This window comes from Leptosomus discolor, chromosome 5 (genome assembly GCF_034619465.1).
Source record: "Leptosomus discolor isolate bLepDis1 chromosome 5, bLepDis1.hap2, whole genome shotgun sequence".
In the NCBI taxonomy this organism is placed as follows: Eukaryota; Metazoa; Chordata; class Aves; order Leptosomiformes; family Leptosomidae; genus Leptosomus; species Leptosomus discolor.
The window spans coordinates 36415227-36442505 of NC_141395.1; the positions used below are offsets into that span (position 1 = coordinate 36415227).

Here is a 27279-nt window from a genome sequence, read left to right on the forward strand (position 1 = left end):
AGCACTTCTGCAAAGGGCAGTCAAAAGAAGAACGGCAGAACTTCCGAAATTTCACGGGACAAAACCTCAGGTATAAGACGCAGTGAAGCAGAACAGCACACCTCCACCTTTCCACACTGTACTTATTACAACCCTTACTCGCATAAGCCGCAGAGGAGTAAGGCTGTTCAGAAGACCCAGTAGCGCAGCGTCTACGCCGCGTCAGAGCCAACCGGCCGCACGACACCAAGCTGTGCTTCCCGGCGAGAGGGTCTCGACACCCAGAGCCACACCAGGAGGGTGGGGGTCACACGCAGCCAGGTCTGGGTGCCCGCCACCGTGCACCGGCCCCACCAGCCCGGCACGGCACGGCTCCACCACAGCACTCCCCACCCACGCCCCCGGGCCGCAGCAAACGGCGCCCACCCATCAGTCGCGAGAGCCGCCCCGCCGCCGGCTCTCCCCCCAGCCCGCCCTGTGAGCTAGCGGTAGCAACTCGGCTGCCAACAAGGGGGGCTTCGCCCTCCTCCGGGCCGGCCGGGGCAACGCCGCCCTCGGCCGCAGCCCCACCGCCAACGCACCACAAGCGGGGCCGAGCAAGGGACCACCAGGACGGGCCCCCCGCCCCGGGCAGCGGCATCCCCGGCCACCCGGGGAGCGGCACTTACGAGGATGGGTTGGGAGCGAAGAAGTCCACGGCGAAACCGAAGTAGCTGCCCTCCGGTCCCGAGTAGATGGCCGGGCGCTCCGCGTCCAGGTTGAAGGCGCTGCCCGGGGCCAGCGCGCCGCCCAGCAGCGCCAGCAGCCACAGCCACGCCATGGCCCGGCCCTGCACTGCCTCCGCCGGCCGCGCAGCTCTGCCCTGGGAGGGCCCGGCCCGGCGGGAGGGACCGCGCGTTTCCCGCGGCGGGGCGGGGAGCGGAATCACTTCCTCCCGCCCTGCGCCCAGTTCCCCTTTCTCCTCGGGACGGGGCCGGCAGGAAGGAGAAGCGGCATCATGTGGTGCCGGAGGCGGGCCCTGGTCCGCACCGGGCCCGGCCGGGCCCGCCGCGCCGCTCCTCGCCCACCTCTCCTTTCCGCCCGCGGCGGGCAGGCCTTGCCCGCTCCGGCGGGGCTGAAGCTCCAGGGCGGTTGAATTTCGGCTAGGGAGGAGGGGGAAGAAGTACTTGCGCTGTGATCTACCTTTGGTTGAGGCACCCGAGTCCTAAAGCAGTGTCTGCTGGACCAGAAAGCTTGAAGAGGTCGAGTGCTGCTGAGAAGCAGTAGACATAGAGGGGGACCTATCCATACCTTGTCTTGCAGAGTCAGTCCTTGGCAAGACTTTGTCGGTAACAAGTCCTGGAGACAATCTCTTTGAGGAAAGCTGTTAACACAAGCAAAGAGTGAAGTAACTGCCGACGTGGACCCATCCATGGAGGGAAACACCAAAGATTTTCGATCTAACAGGAAGTTAAAATGAAGCGATTTAAAACCCCAGGGTCCCAGCAGAGCCCTGCAGCACTTCCACCAGCGACAGGGATGCCAAGCAGCAGGTGGGGGGCTGTAAAACCTCCCTGACAGAGATCTCACCTCCAGCTTTACTGCTGCATAACCCATCACAGTCTGGTGGCTGGCTTGAACCTCTTCAGTCACAGTTTGTGGCCCTTGTATCATCTGTCACTAATAAGAAGATTTTAGCCCTATCGTGGTGGTAGCTCAGGCAGTTGTAGGCTGCTATCAAACCCCTTGTAGCCTTGCCCGCCTCATCCTACAGCAGAGTTCAACATCTGCTCAGTACAGCTGTGTTTCAGGAAAACATTCTCAAACATCTATAAAGAGGAATTAATTCATATTAAGAATATTAATTCTTAAAAGTCAATAATGCTACCATGTAATCAGTTTCACACTATTGCTGCCAAAAGCCTAAATTTGTAGCTTGGCTTTTCTCATTGATCATGATAAAAAGTGAAAGGAACAAATAATGATGTTTCAAGCCCTAAATACAAGTTTAAAATATCCTGTACATGTTTACCAGGGCACAGATTCAGAGTTAAGAAGAATGCTGAAAGAAAATAATTTATAAAATAACCAAATGAAAACCCACACAGCTATACAAAACAAAGCCTCAGAAAACACATCATGTTGTGGACAGATTATGCTGAAGCCTCTTTAACAGAAGTGATGAATTCTAGCACAATAGCTGCAATAAGAAGTTGAAAGTCTTACCTCAAAGGGTTCATTTAATTTAAAGAATGGAAATTTCATCAGTCTTTCTAAAATACTGGTGTAACTCCCCCACAAACTTTTGAACTGGTTATGGGAACCACTGGTGAAATTTTGGACTTAGGTTCTACAAGAGATCCTTTTACCTTGAAGTCTGTTAAATTGACTGTAAGTGGACTTAAACAGCCTCAGTTCTAAGATAACCAGGTGCTTCAGGTAGAGCTAACAAGATTCAGAGTGAGCAACATTAGAAGCTGCTTACTGAGAATGTTTTCAGTGGAGAGCAATCATGATGGCAGAAAATAACTAAAATGACCAGGAATATGGGTAGGCAACTTACTCAATACAGTCAGAAGCATAATGTTTGTAAAAGACCTGCTAGTTACCCTACTGAAGAGAGAGGTGATTTAATAACCATTAAGTATTCCTGAAGTTTCGATGCAATTCGCTTGATTCACTGCAAAGAAAGTAGTATATCAAAACTTTGACCTAGGTCCATTTAACATTGCCTGTCCTTTTCTTTTAATGAATTATTCATTCAAAGAACCCAAGGACCTTTCACAAAAAAAACCTAAGTGCTTTCTTCATTACTGACCGATGAATCACATGTCAGAATTGGTATTGGTTTCCTGTTTTCCCTTGGAGTGCAAATTTACAGTCGCTGAGTTTTCGTTTTGTTTTGTTAAGTCCAGTCCGCCTACATTCACTGATACCGTGGTGTTCAGGCTTACAGGAAAAAAGTGACAAGTATAAAGGGTTCCAAGGGGAAGAGCTGAACACTGATGTTGGTCAATCACTTCAATTTCTCACTAAATGAAGAAAGTTGCTTTAAATTAAAGACTTCAATCTTGTTTTATCTTAATACAGTCAGATTTTACGTTATCATGGAAGCTAAATTTAGTAGTCATGAAGCCAACAGAAAATACAATAGCCTAAGGGAAAGAAGCTGAGCGATGGCAGCCTTTTAAAAGCTGGATGTAAGATATGCGAGCTGTATTGTACCCCATGGATTCTTGCAAGCCCACTGCTACTTACCTACTGTTAACATTTGGTTTTTTATAAGTTCATTTGGAAAAATTACCAATAGGAGGGGAAAAAGAAAACATGGATAGAAAATGAGAGAGAATTTCACAATAAATTGTTTTAATTGAAAAGGGGCTGCAAGTTCAGAGTTTTCCATTTTAAGAATGTTTTACATCCGAACTATTTCCTCCCATCTAGAAATACACGAGTCACCTTTGACACTTGCGCAACCCTGCAGCACTGTTGCTCCACTGTAAGCAGTAAATAATACATATTTTTAGTTTTTATACTTCAGAAAAGTATATTATAAATGTAGATTTTCCAGCAAGCTTATGGTATCCCAAGCAAGAGCCCCCCCCAACATTTCTGTTTATTCATTCTCACAGCTTCCCTGTCTGCAGTAAAGTATGTCACAGCCTGACAAACAGCAGAGAAGTGGTTTGTTCCAGTGAATCCATGGCAGAGACAGAAAGAAGAACCAGGTGATCCCATGTTCCTGTCACTTGTTCGTGCTATCAAGTGATAATAATTCCTTGAGGAAGCCAACTCAAAAATTCCTTCAAGAGGAGGAGAGTTCCTATACCTAGATTTGATAAATTTTCCCAACTGTGATGCCTCTTCACAGGTAAAAAAAAAAAAAATCATTATTAAGGATTACCCTTTATTGTTATTTACTGACCTCTCACAGCTGTTGTACCACAGACCTGACCAAAGCAAAAACTGCAGATGAGTTAATGAGTTCCCAAATTCCAAGAAATAAGGCAATAAACTAAAAGAGTGGTTTATGAGTACTTTGATCAGTAAGTCAGTAGTGTAGGGAAAAGGAGGATTTATTTTCTCTGCTTGATTGTATAACTACACAACATTACACAAAAAACAGAGGGCAAGTTATTCTTAAGATATTAGAATTGTTTAACCAAATGATAGATTTTGGCTTCCTAAGGGTTGGTTGTGCAGCACTGCTGCTGCTTGTGAGCGAATTGCTGAAAGACAGGCCAGAAGAATAACTCAGGCTTTACACAGAGTCAGGGGTTACTCATCCCTAGGGAGCCTTTTTCTCAAACCGTTTCCTCTCTCCGAGAACACGATTGCTTTTTCAGCAGCCCTTGTGTGCCTGCCTGCTTTCTCCCATCATTTGGGCCGAGAAAGGTGAAGCAGCCTGTTATTTTCCTGACTCAGCACTGAGCGTCCTGCTCCACTCCCACCAAGTTTAGTCACCAGCTGCAAGCGGAAGCAGTGGCATCGCTGCTATCTGGCCTTAATTCAGAACACAATCACAGTCAACCAGTCTAGACAGACTGAAAGCGTAGCCACATCTCCCTATATGGTATTATACGCCCTCAGCCACAATGTGGGAAAAAAAATAATCAAGTGTACAGGCTTGGGATTCTACTTCTGCTCAAAGCCAGTCTCACTGTGAATGAAGGAAAGTATTTTCTATTGCAGAACAGAGCAAGTGATTGATTTCATTGCTTGCACTGGGCTGCTATGTTGGACAGAAGCATGGCCAGAGGAATGAAAGCCTAAACCTGACTGTGCTGTTAAAGTAAAGCAGGAACACCCTTCCAGTCAAGATGCAATTGTTCTTTACTAGCTTCCTTAGTTCTCAGCATGACTAACAAGTAGATAAACAACAGCTACTGGGATGCTATTACAGAATGTAAACAAATGAATTACAGGTTTCTATACTTACTCTCCTGTTATCTCTAGTTTTCAGTTTACAAGCTACTGACTAAGATATTCAGTGATAAAAATTAACCATGAAGAAGGGGGCAGAAGGACTGAGATTCCTTTCAACAAGACACTGAAATTGTTGTCTCTATAATTGAGTAAAATTATTTTCAATTTCCTTGAAGTCTAAAGAACTGCTTTCCATTTTTCAATAGGTAAAACTAGTTTCCTGTTAGAAGTTGTTAGTCTAGTTAGTTTTTACTCGTACAACTAGTTATTAACACAGCTGAATAAGACTCTGCAAGATGCGAAGCACTTTTGGTAGATAGGTACTCTGTTTTTTTGCTGTTCCTGAGTCTCGAGCTTGTAACATGGCTACAGTACTTCAGAATATTTTTCCTTTGCAATTATGTCTTCTCATCATGACATTAGGCTCATCGTCAAGAAATAAAGTCCTATCATTTGGTAGAAATTGCAAGTGTGCCAGCCACCATGGTCCTACTTAGAAGGCTCAGCAAGATGTCCTGTATGTAAGCGATAAGCTTCAGCCTCTTAGAGGATCCTGTGCTTTACAGTGTCAGCAGCAGCAGTATCTAGAGCAAAGAAAGGATTAGCACCGATTTGTTCACCGATACTGCTGTCAGTCTCCCAGAAAAGCCTTTATTGACATGAGTTTTAGTACATCTTTTGCTCTTGTGCCATCCAGACACCTAGACTTGTGAAGAGGCTTAGCTGCCCTGGACAGATCTTCAAAGAAATAACTGTTTCTAACAAGGCAGAAGAAAGCAAACCTAACTTGACGAAAAAGATGGACTTTATGTATTATATTTGTTTGATCAGTTGATGCCTTTTATTTCTATTTTGTTTAATATTAATCTTTAATGTTAATTTTATTGGGAAAAAAAAACCTCAAACCATTAAATCTAACAACTACGGAAGCATTACTGGGTGAGAAACACAAGGAAACCACTGCAGCAATGTTGTAAGCTTGATTTGCATTATTGCTCCTACAAGTCATTCGCCACATCAGCAAAAACTCATTCAGCTGTCCGTAGTCCAAGCCTCTGGGCAATGTTTTCTTTAGGGCAAGTAGGGTATGACAGTGTTTTTAAAATCAGCTTCTAGCTGGTGAACAACTCTCAGCATTGACAGAGTTCAAAATCTTCCCTTTCAAAAGGAAGTGAGTCATTCCAGGACTTTTTTCAGGTTTGTTCAGTACTGACAGCTGTATTCAGCTGTACTTCACTATTAGTCAGTGGCTTTCCACCATCCTCTCGTTGTGTTTTATAGAATGCTCATTACTCACTAGGCCTTTTTTTTTACATTAGGATTTCATAGTATCCAATTCAGGGACAGCTCTCCTTGATTTACTAAAGTATTCATATTTCTTTTGACAAAACTAGTCTTTTTAAGTCACATGTGTGTCTCAGTTTTGGCTTCACAAAGCACTTCTGCAGATTTAACAAACAAATGTATCCAGACATTGCTCAGTAACACCCCCAAACACTTCAATATTTTCAAAAGTTATTTTTAAACAGTATTTTTACTTTAGAGAAAAGGATTGACAGGAAATACTATAATAAAGGAGAAACAGGTCAGGAAAAAAACCAACTTTAATATTCTCTACACAATCTCAATAAAAAATATTTCATAATTTCCATAATATCCATACATATACGAGCTGTAATAGAGGGGCAAAAAGTTAAATACCACCCTATTCCATTAAGGGCTGGGGTGTGGGAACCTACCAGCCCAGAGGGGACAGCCTGGGAAGTCACCACACCCGCCTCCAGAATCAGCACGGCGCCCTCAGCTAACCATGGTCAAGGAGCTTTCAGGGGACAGGCAAGGAGGGATGGGGGTCTTGGGTCTTCTGATGGGAAAGGTCTCAGCAGAGCTTTCCAGAAGGGGATGGGGAGAATTTGCTGATCTACAGAGTGTAATGGAACAGGCTTTCTGCTTCAGAGTAGGAAAAGAAAACAGATGAGAGGAAACAACAAAATCAGACTTCCTTTGCTCTTTCATCTTGCATGGGATCTGTGTATCATGTACGGAAGGGGTTTCTGTATTTCTGCTTCTCCTACCCTGAAGGTAGTAGGTACCCTACTGAAACGGCTGACCTTGCATAGCATATGTGTATCCCACCAGGTGAAAGAGCTCCAGCTCCCTGTGCTAGTTACTGCTGCAGTAGCAGCTCTTTAGGCCGATTCCATCAGTCAGAACTGTGCTCAGACCTGCGCTTCTTCCTGATTCACCCTTCTGTTTTCATCCTGCAGAGCTAGTAAATCTGCAGCAGGCACAATTAATACAAGAATGCTAATGTTACGCTTGATTAAATAAGGAATCATCCCTACTATCCCTTCATCTCTCTCTCCTGCACCTCCTTCTTCCTTTCCAGAGAAAGGAAATTGCTTGCTGTATGCCATGAATTTAAGTCTTACCTTTTTCCTCTCACAAAAGGTCCTAAAGAACACACTGCTTTTACAGTTCCCCGAAGGTGAAGAAATCATTATTTATCCATTGTCTTACTCTTAGCTGCATCTAATTTCTCTCCTAAGAACTTTTCCAGTCTTTTGCCTGTCACTGTTTTCATACAATTTTAAGTACTGTCCTTTCTGATGAGACCATCAGCCACAGCAAGTGCACACAGAACATGTTACCAGAACACACACACAGTTTTTATTTAGAAAGTGGAAGTGACTATGCCTGGCAGAAATATTTGTGAAATGGCATTCTGCCAGGAGGGAAGAGCAGCAGAGCACTTCCCTGCAACCAGGATCTGCAGGCACAGAAGACAGCGGTCACTTTCTATTAGAGTTCCATTTATGGAGAATTTCCAGAAGACTAGGCATTTTCTAGTTTTCTTACCCTTTCGCCTGCTTCTGGTTATACAGAAACATCAGAGATCACTGCTTCCTGTCACAGAGATACTGCCATTCCTGTCTTTAGTGGAAGTGCAACAGTTGTGTACAACTTTTTTTGTAAGCCCTAGTTTTTGAGAATTTTTCACTTTTTTTTCCTATGATTTCCTTCATTATGCATTTTCAAAGCAACCTAATAAAGCTCAGTCTCAAAGAGCAGTCATCTTTGCTTTTTAATTTACTCTTCCAGAAACATAATGCCACATCTTTCCTTGAAGCATCTGTCCTCCAGTGCTCCTATATTACAGTAACACTTCTACGCTCCTGCTAAAGGATTTGGAACGAGACTCCTTCAGACTGCTCTATGCTTCGTAATGATTTCGCACTTTTAACATGTTGAAGAATTATGTGGCAAAACAACAGGATGCAGAGCAAGTAGGATTGAAAGGCAAGGGAGTAAAGTAGAGCCAAGCTCCTTTCTAGCCGATGCTCTGAATATGCTTTTACACTCAGATACAAAAGCACTAAAAGATTGCAGTGAGACAAACTGACATGGAAAAAAGTTATTTCTCTCCCCCCCTCTCTCGAAAAGCGTTTGAGCCCAGGCACCCCGGGCCTTGGTAAGCCAGCTCTCTGGCCTCTTGACTTCATAAGACATGTTACCATCTTACAGAATGCCCCAGAGAGTTCAAACTTTCTTCCTCTTCCCCACGCAAAATGCCCCAAAGAACCCCAACTCACCCTCACTTTGTGAGCCATTCCATTTTCATCCTCTGTATCCAAGGAATACTGTCCTGTCTGGCATTAATATTAAACCAAAGCATGTAATTATCTGCTAAACATTTCACTGGTGACTACATCTTTGCTGAGTTAAAGAAAAAATGCGTATGTCAAGGAATAAAGCCAAAGAAAATGGATCAATACAGAATCAGGTCTAACCACTGTAACAGAGTGTTTGGCCAGGGGGGCAGCTGGGTGGTGTTTGTTTTGTTTTACAAGTTTTTATTGTTTGCTTCTAAGACATCAACCTGCAACTGCCAGGAGGTTGTTCCAATAGACTCCCAGTTGGGTGCTGCTGGTGAAAGAACCATTTTTTGCATCTATCAAAAAGAAGTCTGCCAGTTAATGCTGACAACAGTTAACAGTGAACAAAATTGCCAACACTGCTGTGCTTTGCATAAAGAGCATGTTTAAAAGCTTTTCTCTCCTTGCTGTCTCAAAGGAAGATTCCTCATTCCATTTCTCCCTGCCTCCTCATACATACAAAGAAAGGGTAATTATTTCTGTATAGCAAGTATTCTGTAGTGCTGTAACTGGATATTTCTGTGTTGAAGACTCTGCGTGGGGGACAAAATTTAGAATCGCTATTTATAGCATACAGGCTTTTTGTACGGACAAGACTGAAAAGCTTGTGGTGTAAGGCTGATACTACCGACATGACGTGTAGTTCTGACACCTCCTAGGTTCTTAGTCAAGGAAGGAGTTCACCAAGCTGAGATGGCAGCAAACTCCTTTCGATCCCTTACAGTTTATCCCCTCTTAGTTTGACTCTAGTCTGACAGACATTTGAAGAGCTCTTTGCTATGTCCTTTCTGACCAACGTCCCTAATCCTTCTTCTCCCCATTTTATAAACAAAGCCCTAGAGTCACATGAAGTGAGCACGCTGCCGGGCACGCCGGTGCTGTGTGCCGTGCCTGCGGAGGGAGCCCAAAGGCAGAATGCAGCCAGCGGGGTTACACAGTAGCTCAGCTAGTCGATATGGATTAGAGAGGTCAGTCAGAAAAGCCTCCCTTACGTGGTGTTTATACTTGGAAGACAGAGAAGACAGACAACAGGAGAGTCAAGGTTAAAGGTTTCTTGACTAGAAACTTTGCTGTTGTCTGATCTTAAGGAGGCATTAAGCTGCAGCTATAGAATTTATAAGTGGAGGTCAATTAATCTTTTTCTTAAGTAGTCTACTGTTCCCAAACCACGACAACTAAACTACTTGACATGTCAGATGTTACTCAGTTTGGTAGAAAACATTGACTGAGAGCTTGCAATGGATTCATGTTACTGTACAGAGATCAAACTACCGTGAGGTCTTTGATCCAATCTTTAGATGCAGTGTTCAGATGAGAAGACTAACAGCCTCAGAAGGTAAACCAAGGAATAAAACAGGAATGGAGACAAAACATGACTGGGACAAAACGTCTGCTAGAATAGCAAGCCTATTAAAATTTATTAGAGGCCTGAGAATTGTAAGGTTTTAGCTAATTTCCTACAACTACAAAAGATGTACTATACCCATACTATAGGCTGACAAGACAAATTCATTCAAAAAAAAAGTTTGTTTTTAAAAGAAAGCTGTGATGCTTTCTTTTCAATTGTATCTTGCTTTAATTTAGAAGTCCATTTCATTTTCCAAGTCTGATTTGGTATACTTCGGGAACATCTCTTCAGCTTTAAGCCAGACTTGCTCGAGTTTGTGTCCAAAGATATTACAACACTCTATAACCATTTTCAATCACAAATATAAAATAAAAATATTACCTCTGAGGTCTCTCTCACTAAACACAAATGAAATGCTGCTATTCTGTGATCAAAAGAACTGATTATTTTTGCCATTCATTTCAATAATGTGCTATGAAGAAGCCTATTGTGTCACATATTGGGGCCATAACATCATAAATGAATAAAACATCTTGGCCTTATTGCTAATACCAGCAACAGCCCCTCTCTGTAAAGAGACAGTGTCTATTGAAACAGAAGAACTAAAAGTGACAGACTAAGCCAAGGTCACTTCTAAGCCTCTAATACTAGTGTGAGGGAAAGAGAGAAGGGTGATTCGCAGATACCACTGTAAAAGCACTTAAGGTGACCATAGCTACACAAAATACATCCAGTACATAACCAGGAACAAAGCCTATTTGCATCATTAAAGATCCTGCTGATTAAGGCCCAATTGTAACAAAGAATCAAGCACTTTGAGAGATAAAGTTTCTAATTTTGTGGGAAAAAAAAAAAAAAAGATGTATCGACTTTTTTTTATATCCACTTTCTCTACTTGGCATCAAGTCAAAGCAAAGGAAGGCATAGGGTATCACTTCCTCTAAGTATTCTTCCCTAGAGATCTAACAATACAAGCTAGGAGGAGTCATGTTCAAAACAAGATGTCACAGAGCTGGGGAACTGTTTGGTTTCCAAAAGATTCTAAAAATGTACAGGGATTGAAGGAAGAAACAATGCTCTCCTGAGAAGTACGTGGGCTTGTCCTTTTCTTACCTCTTTCTTCCCCACGTGTCTGGTTTCTGGACTGTGACAAATGGTCTCTTGGTCTGACACAGTGCGGCTGCTGTTACAGGTTTTTCTAGCAGTTCCTGTGGCCTTTCCAAATCTCATTTTTCCAATTCTCTTTCTGTTCTTCTTGATATTATTCAGGGGGTCTTTTTCCCAAGATACTTCTCCTGAATATGAGACAGATACCTGCATATGACAGCAACCCCATTCTCTCAGTTTAGGGCTGCAATAATTTCACTGCGAGGGGAAACAAAGATCTAACCTTGTACGATTTTCAGTTAAGTCACTTAACCAGTCTACAGTTTCAGTAAGTTGTTAAACAGCAGCATGTGGAACAAGAATAACAAACACTGTTTATGAAACTTCCAAGTATGGTATTGGCAAGATATATAAGCTTACAAAATATTCAAGCCTGTGTTGCTTACTAAATTCAATTAATTTTTAAAAAGGGGCATAAACATCACAAAGTAAGTAGAAATCAGCATTTGGAATGCCCAAGACCTACTTTTTGACACTTGTTATTCCTCACATCTGAGTAAAGAACCGTGAAAGAAAATATTCATAAGATAATCCTAATTTGTATGTTCGAGTTCTTTCTTTACAATGTATTTGCTAAATAAACACAATCTATTATGACAACACCAAATTCCCAAGAATACCACTGCTTCATTCAAAGTTTATCAATAGTAAAACCTCCTTGATAAAGAGCAGTTGGTCAACGTTGTCCACCAAGAAATGGCAACATTTCTGCTACAAACAACTAATAGATAATGTAGTATTTAAGGCCAGTCTTTACAGTTAATTTTTCTCCAAATTTTTTGCAGGCCTTTATCAAGACTGTTTATTATAAAACAATTAGGGAGCTCTGAGTAACAAAGCAGTGTCAAGCATAAAATTCAATTACGCAGGTCTCAAAAAAAATCCTATCAGAATTTAAAGCTAGCCAGTGGAAGCAGTTCAAGCAGTTTCTGTGCGTGACAGAAATGGGATTTTAACTTACATCAACATTGAAAGACAACAAATGCTCTGCTGCTGCAACAGCAAACACCAGGAAGGACAGGCATGGCTTTTCTGCAGCACTTTTTAAATTGGTTTTGTCCAGAGGTGTCCAGTAACAAAGGTGCTGTGAAGGTAGAGCTACACTAGCCTGCTTCCTCCAGAAGCATCAAAGCCACAGCTATGTTACACTTCTCACACAGTGCTCATTGAAGTTATGAGAAAAACAAGATGATGCAAAGAGCAGTGCAGGCTGCAAGGGATAAGAATGAAGTTTATTACAAAGGCGTTTCTGCCCTGGCTTATGGTCCCTTACAGCCTGACCTTGACCCAATAAGTGTCTCAGACCAAGACTTTCTGCTCCTGTACATTCACACAAACAGTGAAATACTGGTTTTGACCCATACAAACTGGACAGTGACTGAAGTGAATACTGCTGTTTTAGGATTCAGATTATACCTCATTTTTCCACAAGTGACTCATTTACTTTGTATCAGATTAATTTCTGAAAAGTTGCATCAAGAGGAACTACTCAGTGGTAGGCCACATTCAGGTGGACTCCACTACCACAGTGCTCGTTTCCTAAATACTAATAATTCCTCTACCCTAAGGAAGGCCTTTTATATTCAAGCCTATCTTCACGCAGAAGGAACAAGTAGCAGCATATTGTCACCATACCTGAATGCTACACTGACACAGACTTCCTTAAAAGCAGTCATCCTGCTTTCACAGGCAGAAATCTAGACAGAGCAACCAAGCCAAGAGGCTAGAACAAATCCAGTCACAAGTGCCAAAATAGGTTGAAAGGATCAAAACCGAAAAGGAAGAGCGAACAATTGTCTCCTGACCACATGAAATAATTTCTCAATAAGTACTGCCTATAAGAATAACTTTTTCTTCAACTAGCTTACAGATACTCAACATATTTAAATACTACGCAAGGCGACTGTCCTAATGTTCAAATGACACATGCACAAAAGAGCTCTGCGCCACAACTGAGCCCTTTAGGCCCAACAGAGCACGCACATGTTCTCGGCCCATCTACCTCAGTGTTTTATTTGTTGAAATCAGCATGAGTTACCCTGTCATTCCTTCCATGTGAAATGCAAATAATTAACATCACCCCAACTGTGGCAAAGATTTAACCTATTTAATCATTCAAACACAACAGTATTATAGAAATCAGTACTACCAGCCTCTAAGACACAAGACATAGAAAGCCATTTTCACCCCTGATAATGATTAAATTACTTTTATTCCCATTTAAAATATACAACTTTGAAAAATTATGCATCATACATTCAAACACGAATTGCATTCTTAAATGTCCTGATACCCAGGTATCCTATTGCTGGCCAGTCTAATACAGTAGTCTGTCCACACTGTTTATTTACAGCCATCGGAGAAAAATCTCCATAAATATTTATATCTGGTATTGCATCTTTTCCTCCAACACTTACATTTAGAAATCAATTTCAGTAGGCCTCTTTCCCAAACACTGCTTCTTGTTCCTATAGGAGAGTAATTCCACAAAGATCCCAAAAAGGGAAAAAAAAAAAGTTTGTCAGCTATTTTAGAAATCACATTCGAGATACCAGAGTCAATGTAGCAGTGTCAGAAATAACCATTAAAGCTAGTATTACCGCCCAAAAGCAGTTTGAGAAAGCTCACTAACAATGCCACGAATCTTAATGTTCTTTAAGTAGTCATTTAAAAGCTTTAGAAAAAAAAAAAAAAGATACAAACAGTATCATTAGTACAGCAATACTGTTGCAGATAGTGTTAGTAGTACGGCAAGGAGGCCTAACCTACAGACCCCTTGAAAAAGCACCACTACTGAGAAATTCTCACAGCAGGGATTCAGTGGATTTTCAAAGGACGCAGCCCGATGGCAAGTGCTGCCTGCAGGGTACACAATGCCGGGCAGAACGCTGCTCCGCTTTGAGGCATCTTACTATGGCCTAACTCCACGTTATTTATAGAACCCGAAGATATGACAGGCAGTTTTCAGACCATGACATCCCTGCTCTGCACAGCCTCAAGTCTTTGCTAATACACAAAACACAGGTAGGGAATGAACGAGACTCAAACAGGAATGAGTGATCTATTAAATCAGGTAATGGATGGGTAGGAGGTAAGACCAGTAGGGTAAAAAAAGTCAGCCGCTGAATTTTACACTGCATGAAGTGTAGGAAAAAAGGAAATGTAAATAATTGCAGTTAGCCCTAATTTAACTGAAGCCAACATGATCACTTCTGTATCAGGACTGGAGAGAAAAATGTTTGTCGCTGTATTAGAGAAATTAAGTTATTAACAGTTTGGTATGATATCCTAACTTAACAGAGAAAAATCAATGCAGGTATTTTAAAGTTGATAGATTTTATTTACAGTTTTGTTGGCAAAAGGCGGTGGGAAAATTTAAAACATTTTAAACAGAGGGCACCATATTGTATCCAATGATGTATCAGTTCACAATCTTCAGTATCCAGCTGTTCAAATAAAGCTAATCATCACTTAAAGAAGCATAACCTGCATCAGCTCCATTAGAGTAGACTGCCTAAAAACACTTCAGGCAGTTTCTAAATCCACAATCACTAACAAAAATGCAGTTCTGGTGAAGAATGAATACTTCGATTTTTATACTGTACCTGGTATCAAATTGCAACTGGCAAAGCAGTTACACTTCCTACTTTTAGTTGAAAGTTATAATCTCATTTTCTGCACATTCAGCTGCCAGGTAATTCTGAACTACTCTGAATAGTTTACTGTGAGCATAGTCAAGATTGCAGTAGATGAGACTGAAGGAAAATATTCCTGGTATATGACGTGCCCATCAGAATCAGCTGGGTAGCCACAAACATCCTGTTTAAGAATTCTATTCAAAAAGGAGAAAAAATGTAGTCAGTTTTCACTTTGTCACATAGATTTAACTCCTCACTTGAGCTTTTTAATTCATTCTTCTAGATCGAGAGTGTTTAGTTCTTCTTCTAGTTCATCCAAGTCCTCTCCAGTAAAAAGATTTTCATCAACTGGAACTGCATCAATTACTCCATTTTCCAATTCCCCATCTCCATCATTATCTTCCTCTAAATTGTTTTGCTCACTGCTGTTTATATCGCCTCCAGAAGCTTCACTTAATTTATTATCTGAAAATAAAAATAATTCTTACACATTCCAGTGTCACGAGTTTCTTAATCACTAATTCACAATCCTACTAAGCAGGCTTTAAAGTTTTGAAACCATAAGGTTACTTTATTTGAAATTTCTGTAGACTTATACGGGTTAAATTGCATGTACCCAATTAATATCTGACATATCAATTAATACTTGGATCATCAATTATTAAAACAGGTTGAAAAAACTCAACCCCCCAACTCCTCAAACTCCTGCTTCCATAACCGGGTTAAACTTAATGAGCCACTCCTACTCAATGCCTGCACTTAAAGGACTCAGGGTCTTAAAGATCAGGGTATGCACTCCACAAGTGCACCAAGATCAAGACTTCGCTCTAAGAAATTACAAGCTGACACAAGCTACCTAGAAAATATGAAGAAAAGCTTGGATTTTTGTCGATATTATTCATTCAATCATTTATTCGATCTGAAAACAAAGGGAAACTGCTAAAAAAATCATCTTAAGGACTTACTTGAAGTGGCCATAAAAGCTACCTTTTATTTAAACTTGCATTTAAGAAAAGAGCAAGTGCACAGCATTTACTATAAGCTTTTTCTTTAGTAACTACACCTGTCACTGCTAGTAATTTCACTCCCCTGTTCTTTTCAAACAAATACTTCTTTTCAGCAGATCAGTAATTCATTTCTATCTACCTTTTGGGAAGCTCTTAATTCAATCTCATATTAGCGATGCCTAAATAATGAACTTACCATCTTTTTCTATCGAACTGTACGTGCTGAATCGCTCAGGACTAGCCACAGTGATACCAGTCTCATCTACAGCCTTTGGCACATACAGGTTCAAATCTACCTCATTTATGCACACTGGGTCCTCCATCTGAAAAATAAACCAAGATGCTCTGCATGAATTACTCATTGCCGCAGGATTTTAAAACATTTTTCTAACCTCCCTTTTGACACCAAAATTTTGACAAAATATGCTCTGTAGCAGTGTTAAATTAAGACCCAAGCTTATTAATTACACTGTAAGAGCTCTCAAATTAAAAGTTTTCAAACTTGAACGTAGCTTGAGATATTATTCAAGTTAGAGTTCTTTACCTCATCATCTTCTCCTGTTCCTTGAATATAATGGGTGTCATCTGCTTCTTCATCATCTGCATCAACCAACTCTGGTCGGAACTCAAATACTTCACGTCCACTAATCTATTCACAGAAAAAGAAATCTTAATTTATCACTCCATAGAATTTATACTGCTGTAAAAAAAAAAAAAAAAACCAAAAAGAAAAGAATAAGAAAAGCAATCTCAGGCCAGCTACCCAGCTACCTTACTACAAAAACTTAGTTACTCTTTCTTCTTACACTAAGAATTGGACTGTAGAACATACCACCAATGCTTTGCCGGCTTTAAAATCTGCTTTCCTCCTCTCCATATCTTGCTCGGCCTTATCAATTTTTTCTTGTCGTTTTCTTCTCTTCCATGCGATAAAACACTCTAGAGTAATTTTGGTAACGTTTGGTCCTAAGGCAGCACGCTGTCAAGTAAAAGAGACTGATTAATGCTAAAAATTAAAGCTATAACAGATTAGAGATTTAATGACACTTTTCCAGAAACTAACTAAAAACATTTCTTTCCAATTCTTTCTTCCCTCTCACCACTGGTAAGCATGCACCATCAGCTTAAAGCTTGACTCAAGACACCATTTTCCTGTTAGTGAGATGAGCCAACATGCAAGAGAACGTGAGAAGTAGAGGAGGAAAGAAACCAATGATGATAGCTCAGGCTCTCCTCCAATTGGCACTGCCAGGCAACGGTGACAGAAACAAGCAGAGCAGCAAACAACGCCTTCAGAAGGCCCTTGGTGTTGCTTCCTCATTACAGCGTCACACAAGAACTAAGGAGGCAGTGACTGGGGATGAGAAGCAGTTGTAATAGGCAAGGGAAAAACAGCAGTAAGAAATAGCAGCCTCCTAAAAAAAGGTTAGCAACACCTGCACCAAGTATGCAGCTACAGTTTTTTCACTAGGTAACAGTTTCTGAACAAAAATTAATCAACAACCACACAACCTTCACCCTAGCTCATACAGCTACAAAAACATGTTACACTTTTTAATTAGAAATTAGGAAGTTCTTTACAACTATCTCTTTGGAGCAATGAAATCAAATACCACGAAAAGGTATCTGTCTGACAACTGTACCTCTTTTTCTATTAGATCTTCCAAAGAAATTTCATCTTGCTTCTCCTCCTTCTTTTTGTCTTTTTTTAACACAAAACCCGGAGGGAGAGCATGGCGATACATACAGTTGTCTCCTCCGCCTGGACAGACCCAAAACCATCCATATTTGTTGTTTTCAATAGCATCAAGGAAATATTTGCAGACCTGTATAAAACAGCAGCTGTTAGCACCGCATTCACTTTGCAGCCCCAGCAATTTACACTCCACGTATAGGTACTACATGCCAGAAGTACAGTCATTCAGAGCCAGTTGTGCTCAAAACAGAAGAAATGTGAAATGTTGTCACATGCTGTTGATTTCAGAAAGTGCAGTTGCTTAGAACAGGCTGAGCTAAAAAGTAAAATCACTGAACAGAATTAGTTCTGGTTTAGCTCAAACCAGGAGAAACGTATTGCTACTAAGAAAGTACACAAAAGTAGTGCAACTGATTATCTAAAACTCATATAGTCAACAGCTTTTTCCCCTTAACATCATCCCAATTTAAAAAGACCGGATGACTCAGAAGAGCAACTTGTACTACTGTAAACCCAGCAGCATGCGTAAAAGCATGCTGACACTCTCTCTCTTCCTGCTCACCAACATCAGTGTACTTTTAATCAAAATCAACTGAACCTCTCTCAGATGTTAAACCTTCCAGCTCATGATCCTGAGGTAAAGATGCCATTCTGCAACTTTCAACAAGCAAGTCACAGTTCACACTTCGCCTTATCACAGTTTGGCAGCATCAATAGAATATTTAATTATTTGGTACTGAAAACAATGTCAAATAGTACTTAAGAATAAAAAAAGGGATTAAGATACTCTATCACTTAGTGTACAAACCAAAGAATATTCTTGAAGTTAGAGGTCAGGAACTACAAATGACTCTCAATTAGGAAATTTCAGCTTACAGGAGAAAATTTAAACTTATCTGCATCTATGTCACCCAGTACATAAAGCAGCAAATCTATATGGCAGTCACTTGGATGAGATGACAGACCTAACTAATGGCAATACTTGAACCTTCTAAGCAAGTAGGATGCATCAGATATATTACTGATTCCTTTAGCATTTCTATTTTCAAAGCACTTCATCTACTATCTGTTTGTATTTTACATGAGAAAATATCTTATGATGACTGAAAGAGCTTTGGGGTGGGATTTTTTGTTTTGGTTTGTCAGGGTTTTTTTAAATATATTAATAGTAATCCTATAAGTCCAACTGTATACTCAGAATATTGTTATAATATTCCATTCAAAATCTTTAGATAACGATAAACATATCTAATACCAGTCTGCAATTAAATTCTCTCTACTACAGCTCAATTAAAAAAAAAAAAAAAGAGACATACTATTTGAGTTTTGGGTTTTTTCTTTTCCGCCTCACCATGCTTCTTGTTCACCACTTCTTCCAGCTTCTTCTCATCCCAGTTATCCATTGTATCTAGAAAAAGACCACAGACAGCTTCACAAAAATTCCAAATACTAACCACAAAGCTGTCAAGTTGCTTTTCTCACTAGTAACAGTTTTAATATGCAATTCTTATATTCTAGTGAGTTCATAGAATGGAAAATAAATTCAGGCTTTTGTAATAAAATTTTCAAACTCTCCTATGCTGCTCACGAGACAATTTCCTCAAAAGCCTTAGAAATTTATATTTTGACATGCATAAAGTGTATTTCAGTTAAAGACTAAAAAAATGTGCCATGCCATCTCCACACTATCAAGTGTGCACAAGGAAAAAGAAGAAAAGGAAGTGGACTGAATAAAAGAAAAGGTTGGCGGCTAATGTCCAGAAACACAGGTAATACAACGAGGATTGAAAGAGATCATGCCAAATTTTCCATGTTAAAGTTAAAAGAAGGTTCCATCAAAAGAAGATCACCAATGGTAACAGTAGTAGTGAATATATGGAATCCTGTCATAATCATTTAGAATGACAGAGGCTAAAATTCAAATAAAGACTGAGACACAATGAATCGTGGAAAACCAAAAGATATTATTTTGACTATAAAATTTCTAACCCCTGCTAAGTAAAAGTAAAATCCAGAGTACTTGGCCAACAAGTGATTTGGGGAAGGAGATAAAGTCACAGAAAAAATTCCAAAGTATCCTGAACTCTAGAACTGGGCACATGTGGGCAAACACTAGTAATAGTTCTGGAAGGCTACTACGGTTGCTCATTACACTTCCTCCTCTTGCACTTCTGTTTTATTATAAAACTTAGAAGTAACCAGCAACTGTAAGACAGACCAAATACTGTACAACATGCTACTTGTATGACATAATAGGTTACACAGCAGAATTTAAAACCCACCACCCAGTATTGCTAGGTCATACTTCTTTTTCTAAATAAGGTCTAAAGAATACTCGTAAGCATGCTTTTTAGAGCAAGTTTAACTGTTGTCCATGACTTTGAATGCAGCGCTATGGGTTGCCCAAGCCATTGACTAGGCTCTTCAGGACCATAACCACAACACAAGACTACCCTTAATCTTAGAAATCCAGTTTCAGAATCGGAATAGTTTAGCAGTAGTTTTCTGGAAGTATTATACCTTTTTCAAGGTCTTCATCTCGTGCATCAATGTAGACACTTCGTTTTTCGCACTTCCTTTCCAAAGACAAATCATGAGAAAACTTGCACTTGTCTCCTTTAGTGCACTGTCCTTGCTTGAAGAAGGCACAAACTACAGATTTGGGGTCAGCACCTGAGTGAAGAAAGTTTTTATATTTTAATACTATTTTTAAGCAAAAGCTGTACATTAAAAGTTCTGAGAAAAATGTCTAGGATCATACCATCTTTAGGATCTGCAGAGAAAACAGGTTTTGAAAAATGAAAATTATTTTTATGTTCATCACAAGTAAATACTTCACGTCCTGAAAGTGTCGTATTTACTTTGCATAGCATGATATTTTCATTAAGTATCAAAGCGGGCACTTGACTATTTAAAGAAATATGGATAGCAGGCGAATTATTCATATAATACAATACATATGAGATACCACTCTATGCAACTTCTTCCCTATACAATAAGCTATTTTTGCCTCTAACACAGTAAAGCATCTTCTGGATGTCAGCCTTTCCTTAACAGATCAACACCACACTAGAATAAATGATAATAATCTAACTTGCACTCATTCAGATCACTTTCTATAGTAATAGAAATAAGATGGCTGCTCATAGTCCCCAAAATAAGCAACTGTATATGCAATAGTATGAACTATTCAATCAACCTAACTACAGTTTAAGTAAATATCATCCCACTGAAGGCATTATTTGACCATTAGGAGGCAAGCAAAGAAATAAAAGCAGGTATAAACTCATTTATGAAGCACAACTAAATCAGAAACAGTTCACTTGTAGAATTCATGATGCGCTTATGTAAGATTTTCAGCTTGAGTTTTTAAACTACTGATTTTATGCTTGGTGCAAGTCACTAGTGACTGGAGTATGTACAGCAACACCTGCTGAAAATCCTAACTACAAATCCAGGTTTTAAACACTAAGTGGATCCCTAAAAGAACTTCAGGTAATATAGCTCTCCTTGTTGGTAATCTCAATGGAAAGCCAAAGCTTTAATTAGGACAATATTAGTCTTGTGAAATAACTTTAAGTCAAGAGCTACTTCATCGGGAGAAAGCTGACCACTGCAGATCACAAACAGAAAACTGTCCTTTGTTGCTACAAAGTGCCACAACAGACAAATACCAGGTTTACTCTGAAGACATATATGGAAGCCACACTTGTTTAGTCAAAAATCATTTTGTGTAACATCATTAGTTCCAGAAGATTAATAAAGCAAAGAGTTGACATTGTGTTCATACCTAAAAGTATTTTTTTTCCCCTCACATGGCAGCAAATTGTAGAGTTTCCTAGAAGTATCAGACACTCTTAAACTCACATTTCATCACAAAACTAGTTTGTTCAATAACTGACTTTGAGTAAAACCACACTTGTGAAACCAAGTCCTACTGTCAATTGTAAGGTGGGACAGAAGGAATTGGAAAATTTTTACTGTTCTGATTTGAATACAAGTGTTCTGTGAAGACAACAGCTATCACATTATATTCCTTGTAATACCTGGATGTTCACATTTCCCTGGGGAGACAGGCTGCTTTAAACAAATACCATCAAAGACACACACACAAAAAAATCATGCCACTCAACCAGAAGCATCTAATTAATGAAGCTGAATACAGCAAAGTATCTGCACCTGCCCTGTCAATGTAGTTTTTGATAGTCTAATGATCTACTATACCAACATAAATTCCTAAAAAGAAAGTCTAATTGTTACTGACAAACTACTTGGTACACTAGACAGAGAATGAAACAGACATATCTACTTTATAAAAAAATGAAACTGAATTTTTAAAGGGTTATTTTACCCAAAGCACACATATGAATAAGAGAACATAAATGAAAATAACTCAGTTACCCATACCTTTGCTAATTTTCTGTGCAGCAACCACAGGCTTGAACAGTTCATTTAATTCTTGTAATTCTTTTTTCTTATCTTCTTTTTTTAATTTCTTCTCACTTTCTGTTTGAGCAGCCTGTAATGACCCCAAAATTGAAGTTATTAATATAAAATCAGAAAAACATTACTCACTTCACATGAGCTGTACATTAAAATAGCAAATCATTCTAAATTAGTTTAAGGGGAGGAGGGAAAGAACCTGATTTCTGAATGTCTCAGAATTCCTGCCCTTTCATGAATGGCCAGTGCCATCTAGTGGTACTGACCTTTCAAGCAGAAGACATTTCAACCCTAACTTGTCAGAGAGGCTGGAAGGTACCATTAGGTGACAGAGTTACCTCTATTCCACCTTTACAGGCTAGGAAATCAAGTGAAAAGTATTGAGATCAGGAAGGGAAAAGTTAGTTGCTCTTTTGTGATACATCAGGAGTGCAACTATTCAATGCAGTTACTGCACAGTCTGTGCAAAAAGCCTCTCTATCTTTAGCCCCCTACATGCTGCTTTGTTCCTTCTCTTTGTGTATACCAGCAGCAGTTCCAGTGAATCTGTCCTTAGAAGCTGGGAACTGCTTTAAGAACATGACTTGTCTGAATTTAAATCAATCAACATATCAGTGTTTCTTTGATAACAAATAGTTTATAAGACAAGAACATTCATTTCATAGTTAGTAGGGGCCAAGGACTGAAAACCAAGCTCACCTAGGAAAGGAAAAGTATGCGCATAAGAAAAAACCTGACTCTGCCTTACCCTTTTTGGATAAGCCAGAAAAGGCCCGTATCTATATCAGAGTGGTAGAGAGGGATGAAGACAGATGAAAGTGGACATGGGAGAAACGTCATTAGATTATCTGAATCTTATCCTTAACGGAACCTAGTGAGACTAATACCACTATACAAATATGTGGGGCATCTTATTAGTAAAAATACAGTGTAATATTAAACAAGGAGATTTGTTGTTATGGTGAATTTGTCAAAAAACACACCAAATTGTTTTAAAAGGGGATTGATTGATTAGTTTGGTCAGTTTTTGTATGGAAAGTTCACAAGTCCTGTTTTATGGAACATGCAGACCCATGTATGTCAACTACAAAAAGTAGTACATTAAGAATGCTTTTGTTTCACCATAGGACTCTAATAAACATATGAAAATGAAGCTTGCCTTTTTTTTAAAAAAAAAATACAACAAACCAAAACACAAAACCAGTAAAACCTTGACAGCATTTCCATTTTTATCTCAGGACACAAGAAAAATTGCTTTAAAGTGTTCTTTCTTTCTCAGTGACAACCCCAACTGACAACTACTTTACACGGTAAGAAAGGCAAAATCAGGCCTAAAAATTAGCTTCTGACATCCATCAGTCAATAGCTATGAACATTTCAGAAACAAATTATTTTAGGTTGGCTAATTTACGTACTAGTATTCCTATACATGCTACAGATTCAGGGATTTCATATAGAAATTTCAGAAGGGCTGTTTGAGTAACACCAACGTTTCTGAAGTGACATCAAGGAGTCCCTTCCACCACAAGAAATTATTAGATCTAATGACCTGAATACCAACTTCACTTTTAAAGTTGTATTTGACATTTATCACTTCATCCTTATGTTATATAAAGAATTTAACATAAATTATGACATGGTCAGTTTAGCTGACGTAAATGTAATTATTCTACAGGCTTATTCATAGAATAGGAAGCTGTGTAAACACTTAACAAGTAGTTTCCCCAGCACTGCAGGAATAAGAGACCTGGCCCACTTCCGTTATAGTAATACTTTCATGAAATCTGTGCTTTCTAGTTAAGCATAGTCTAAACATTGTATCTCAACCACATTGCGTTTTACTTCACCCCACCCACGATAAGCAGAGTAGATGACAGTGGCTCAAAATTTCAGTTTCTTTGACCAGTTCACACAATAGGTACAGACTTGTCAGACTTGTTTCCACTTTAAATTATAATAAATACTTCCACAAGTAGAACAACAAGCACGCATGGGCTTATGCTTTTATATATCTTCCCCCAATTCCAGTTTTTGTATTAGGAACAACTATTTTTATTTTTAACCGTTTACTATTTCTTAGATTAGATAGGAATCAAAAAAAAAAAAAAAAAAAAAGAGACAGAATGTACGACCGTACTTTGCTGATAGCCTGCTTCTACAACTTAATTTCAAACATACCTTAAACTTAATTATGTTACTATTAGAATACTATATGAACAAACCCCCCACCTTTATTAGTTGAATTTGGTTTGGGGGGGTTGTTTTTTGTGTGTTCTTTGTTTTTTTTTTTTTTAAAAAAAACCCACAAATCCCCATACTCTGTACTACCTTTACACAGGTACATAATTCTCAGGTAGACAAGCTTTACAAGAGTTAAATCTGTGCTAGTCACAATACATTAGGCAAGTAACATCTCAGCTTATGACAATCTATATGTATAGTGAAAGGTGATTTGACTATTACAGAATAAATGCTTACCTGACGTGGATTCTGCTGACCAAATTTAACCTGGTGAGTCACAGCCTTGATAAATTTCTGTTGTTTTGCACCTTTTTTATTCTTTAGGCCAAAAGTTTTGTCCTAGACCAAGACATAAATACAGCCACATTAACCAAAATGAGTTTAAGTTGTTACCAAAAAGAGACCTGCCACTCCTCTCAGGTTTTCAGTTAAACAGACTACTTCCTCTAGCAACCTAAGCAATCCGAGAAACAGCATGGACAATACTTAGACTCCTCACATCATCTTTAAATTTTGCTTTTCAAAAGCACCTACTAAACGCTGCTTTTGTGCGTGCTATTGCTTTTTTCATCAGACCTACTTGTGTCCAAGTATCACTGTAAGCATATACACACAGTGTTTCCAGGCCCCTCGAGATAAAAGGACATGATGCTTTTGCTGACTACCCAAATAACATCTGAGGAAAATATGAAGTCTGAAAAGCTTTTTTTTTTTCCTGTCTACTTGAAATAACTTAATACTTTTATCTTCAAGTATTCATATATAAAGGTTACGTATGTGTTATGCAGATGAATACTGCCACACATAACATACTACTATTTATTTTCAGGTATATTAAATCTTTTCATCTTCTAACTGTGCTAATCTGAAGATAAGTCTTTCCCCTATGTCAAGTCCAGGCAGGTGTTCGTACTTCTTCAACTCCACTGCAAGAAGTTTCTGTTTACTGCCTGAACCAATTCTTCCTCCACATCAACAGTTTTATTGGTAGAGACAGGTTTCTATACCAAACCTAGTAAGCTCTCATCAGAAAAATATATATATAGTTCACTTTCACAGAAATATCTGAAACAGAAATTATTTTTGTAACTGAAATTCCTACATTAAAAAAACCTACCCTTGCCTTTAATTTGATACCAATATTTTTTCCTTCCAGGAATCAGTAACAGATGTTTATCCAGTGACAACCCCTTTGTTCAAACATACTTTTGGAACCCCTAACAATCCAAAAATACATTATAAAAGAATTATAGAAAAAACAGTTCCAAATTTCCAGACTCAAGCTGTTTTCCTTTACAATGAATCCTCTATCAACAGCAGCTACTCCTCTGTTACTTTATGCTAATTTGAAAAGTCTGTAATTTGTCAAAATAACTAGTTGGGAAAGAAAATAGACCATTCACACACTTGATATCCGTGGCAAATGCCACGTGGAATATATAATCCCTGTGGATTTGAATTATGCAATAAATTATTATTAATAATCAATGCAAGTTTTCCCCCTCTCAGCTGCATTTTTTGTAATAAAAAGCAGAACTTTCCTATGTAGCTGGATTCAGCAAGAACATCAGAAACACTGATGTTAGAACCACTCTAACCTAAAGTTTTCAAAGAACATAGAAACAATATTCTGCAGGGATAGATTTAAAAGAACACTTGCATTACATCGATATTCTGCCAACCAGCTGAGCAGCTACTATCTTTCATGCCAACAGATGCAGGCAAACATTTAATTTTCTATAAATGCCCTCTCCTCGTGCTCTAAACATAACTTTTTCTTCCATGTAGCAGAAGATTTGCATAACTATTGTAATACCTAACACACACCCCGCTCTGGCATTTTTTTTTTTTTTAAATCTGGTTTTACCATAGAATTGACCATCAGAAGTTTCAACAGAATAGCAGTTACTGGTTAATCTTCACATTATTTTGCATTCAACTTCTATGAAAGATTTGCTAAACTGTTATGCCAGGAAAAGTCTCCTCGGCCACACAGGTCAAATTTTATCAAAAAAACCCAAACCAAACCACACACGTGTTTCAAACTCAGTGAGGCATGCCAACCTACACCTCAGAGAGCTGGACTCAGAAAATACAGGAACACATAGAACGCAGAGATGGAGTGAGGAAAGGGTGAGAAAGAAAAGAAGGAAGAGCACTCTTGGCAGATCACTTTCAGTCCAAAGGCAGCTCTGGCCTGAAAACGCCCAGACTGAAAACTCAAACGCCCGTCCAAGGAGCGCAACGGCCACCAGCACAAACTAAAGGGCGACGGTCAGTGATTTGACAGATCCGGGCAGCTCCGGGGCCGCGAAGGAAACCAGCACCCCCGGAACGGCGCTTCTGGGCTGGGCTGCGGATCGGATCAGGTGTGGGTGCGCATACACCTCCGCGCACACGAAGTTTTTGGCTTTACGACCATTTCCTTGGTCGTTGCAGCTGAAGGGGCGGCCTGCGGGCCTGGCTGCCCACGGGCCCTGACGGCGGGCTTTCGGGAAGGCCGGCTGCCGCCGGCAGCAGCGTCCGCACCCCCACAGCCGGGGGGCCAACAGAGCGGGGCACATGAAGAGAGCCGCCCGCGTCCGAAGGGAAGCGGCAGGGAGAGGGCGGCGGCGGGAGGGCGGCCCGCCCGCGGCCCCCGGGGCCCCGCGCGGCCCTGCTCGCCTCACCTCGATGATCTTCTCCTTCTTCTTCTGGTCCGCCTTCTTGCTGCCCCCCGCCGGCTGCTGCTGCTTCTTGGGGGGCATGGCGGGGAGGGCGGAGCGGCCTCGGCTCTCGCTCGGGGCTCTCCGGGCCGCGGAGCGAGACGGGACGGGACAAGACAGGACAGGAGAGGAGAGGAGAGGAGAGGAGAGGAGAGGACAGGGCAGGACAGGGCAGGGCAGGACGGCGCCGCCGCCGCCGGCAGCCGCTACAGATCCCGCTGGCAAGGCCGGCGGCCGCGGGGCACGCTGGGAAGGCAGCGCAGGGCGCGCCGCGCGCGGATAGCTGGGCTGAGCGCGACGGCCCAATGATCTCCCGGCAGGCAGCGCGCGGCGGGGCGGTGGGCGGGCGCTCCCGTGACGTCACGGGGGGCGGGGTGGGCCCCGGCCCGAAGGAGGCCTGGTCTACGAGGAGTCCGTGGCGGTGTGGAGCCTGGTGGGCGTTGGCTGTAAGGGGCGCGGACCCGCCCGTCTTCTGCGGTGGTCCTGCCTCGCCG

The 27279-nt window shown here is 40.5% G+C and overlaps 2 protein-coding genes across 2 annotated transcripts in view; both read right to left on the reverse strand.

Moving 5' to 3' along the window:
- ITGAV (integrin subunit alpha V) overlaps positions 1 to 799 on the reverse strand; it is a 44325-nt gene extending 43526 nt beyond the window's left edge. The window contains exon 1 of the mRNA XM_086465037.1: positions 648 to 799. Within this exon, the coding sequence (XP_086321163.1) occupies positions 648 to 799 (152 nt within the window). The remainder of the gene's footprint in view (positions 1 to 647) is intronic.
- Positions 800 to 14148: 13349 nt separating this feature from the next.
- On the reverse strand, positions 14149 to 26886 carry ZC3H15 (zinc finger CCCH-type containing 15). The gene is made up of 10 exons (XM_086465418.1): positions 26750 to 26886; positions 24318 to 24419; positions 21804 to 21915; positions 19917 to 20069; positions 18713 to 18804; positions 17344 to 17526; positions 16533 to 16679; positions 16245 to 16349; positions 15897 to 16023; positions 14149 to 15158 (listed from the first exon to the last, which is right to left on the reverse strand). The coding sequence occupies exons 1-10, from the start codon at positions 26825 to 26827 to the stop codon at positions 14965 to 14967; spliced, it is 1293 nt and encodes a 430-aa protein (XP_086321544.1). The 5' UTR covers positions 26828 to 26886; the 3' UTR covers positions 14149 to 14964.
- Between the last annotated feature and the right edge of the window lie 393 nt (positions 26887 to 27279).

Coding starts and splice junctions, on each gene's coding strand:
- ZC3H15 (XM_086465418.1), bottom strand. CDS start 26,827: ATGCCCCCCAAGAAGCAGCAGCAGCCGGCGGGGGGCAGCAAGAAGGCG. Junction 20,070..21,803: donor TGCACAGAAAATTAGCAAAG/GTATGGGTAACT, acceptor TTCTTCACTCAG/GTGCTGACCCCAAATCTGTA. Junction 16,680..17,343: donor AAGATCTAATAGAAAAAGAG/GTACAGTTGTCA, acceptor TTTACTTGACAG/CGTGCTGCCTTAGGACCAAA.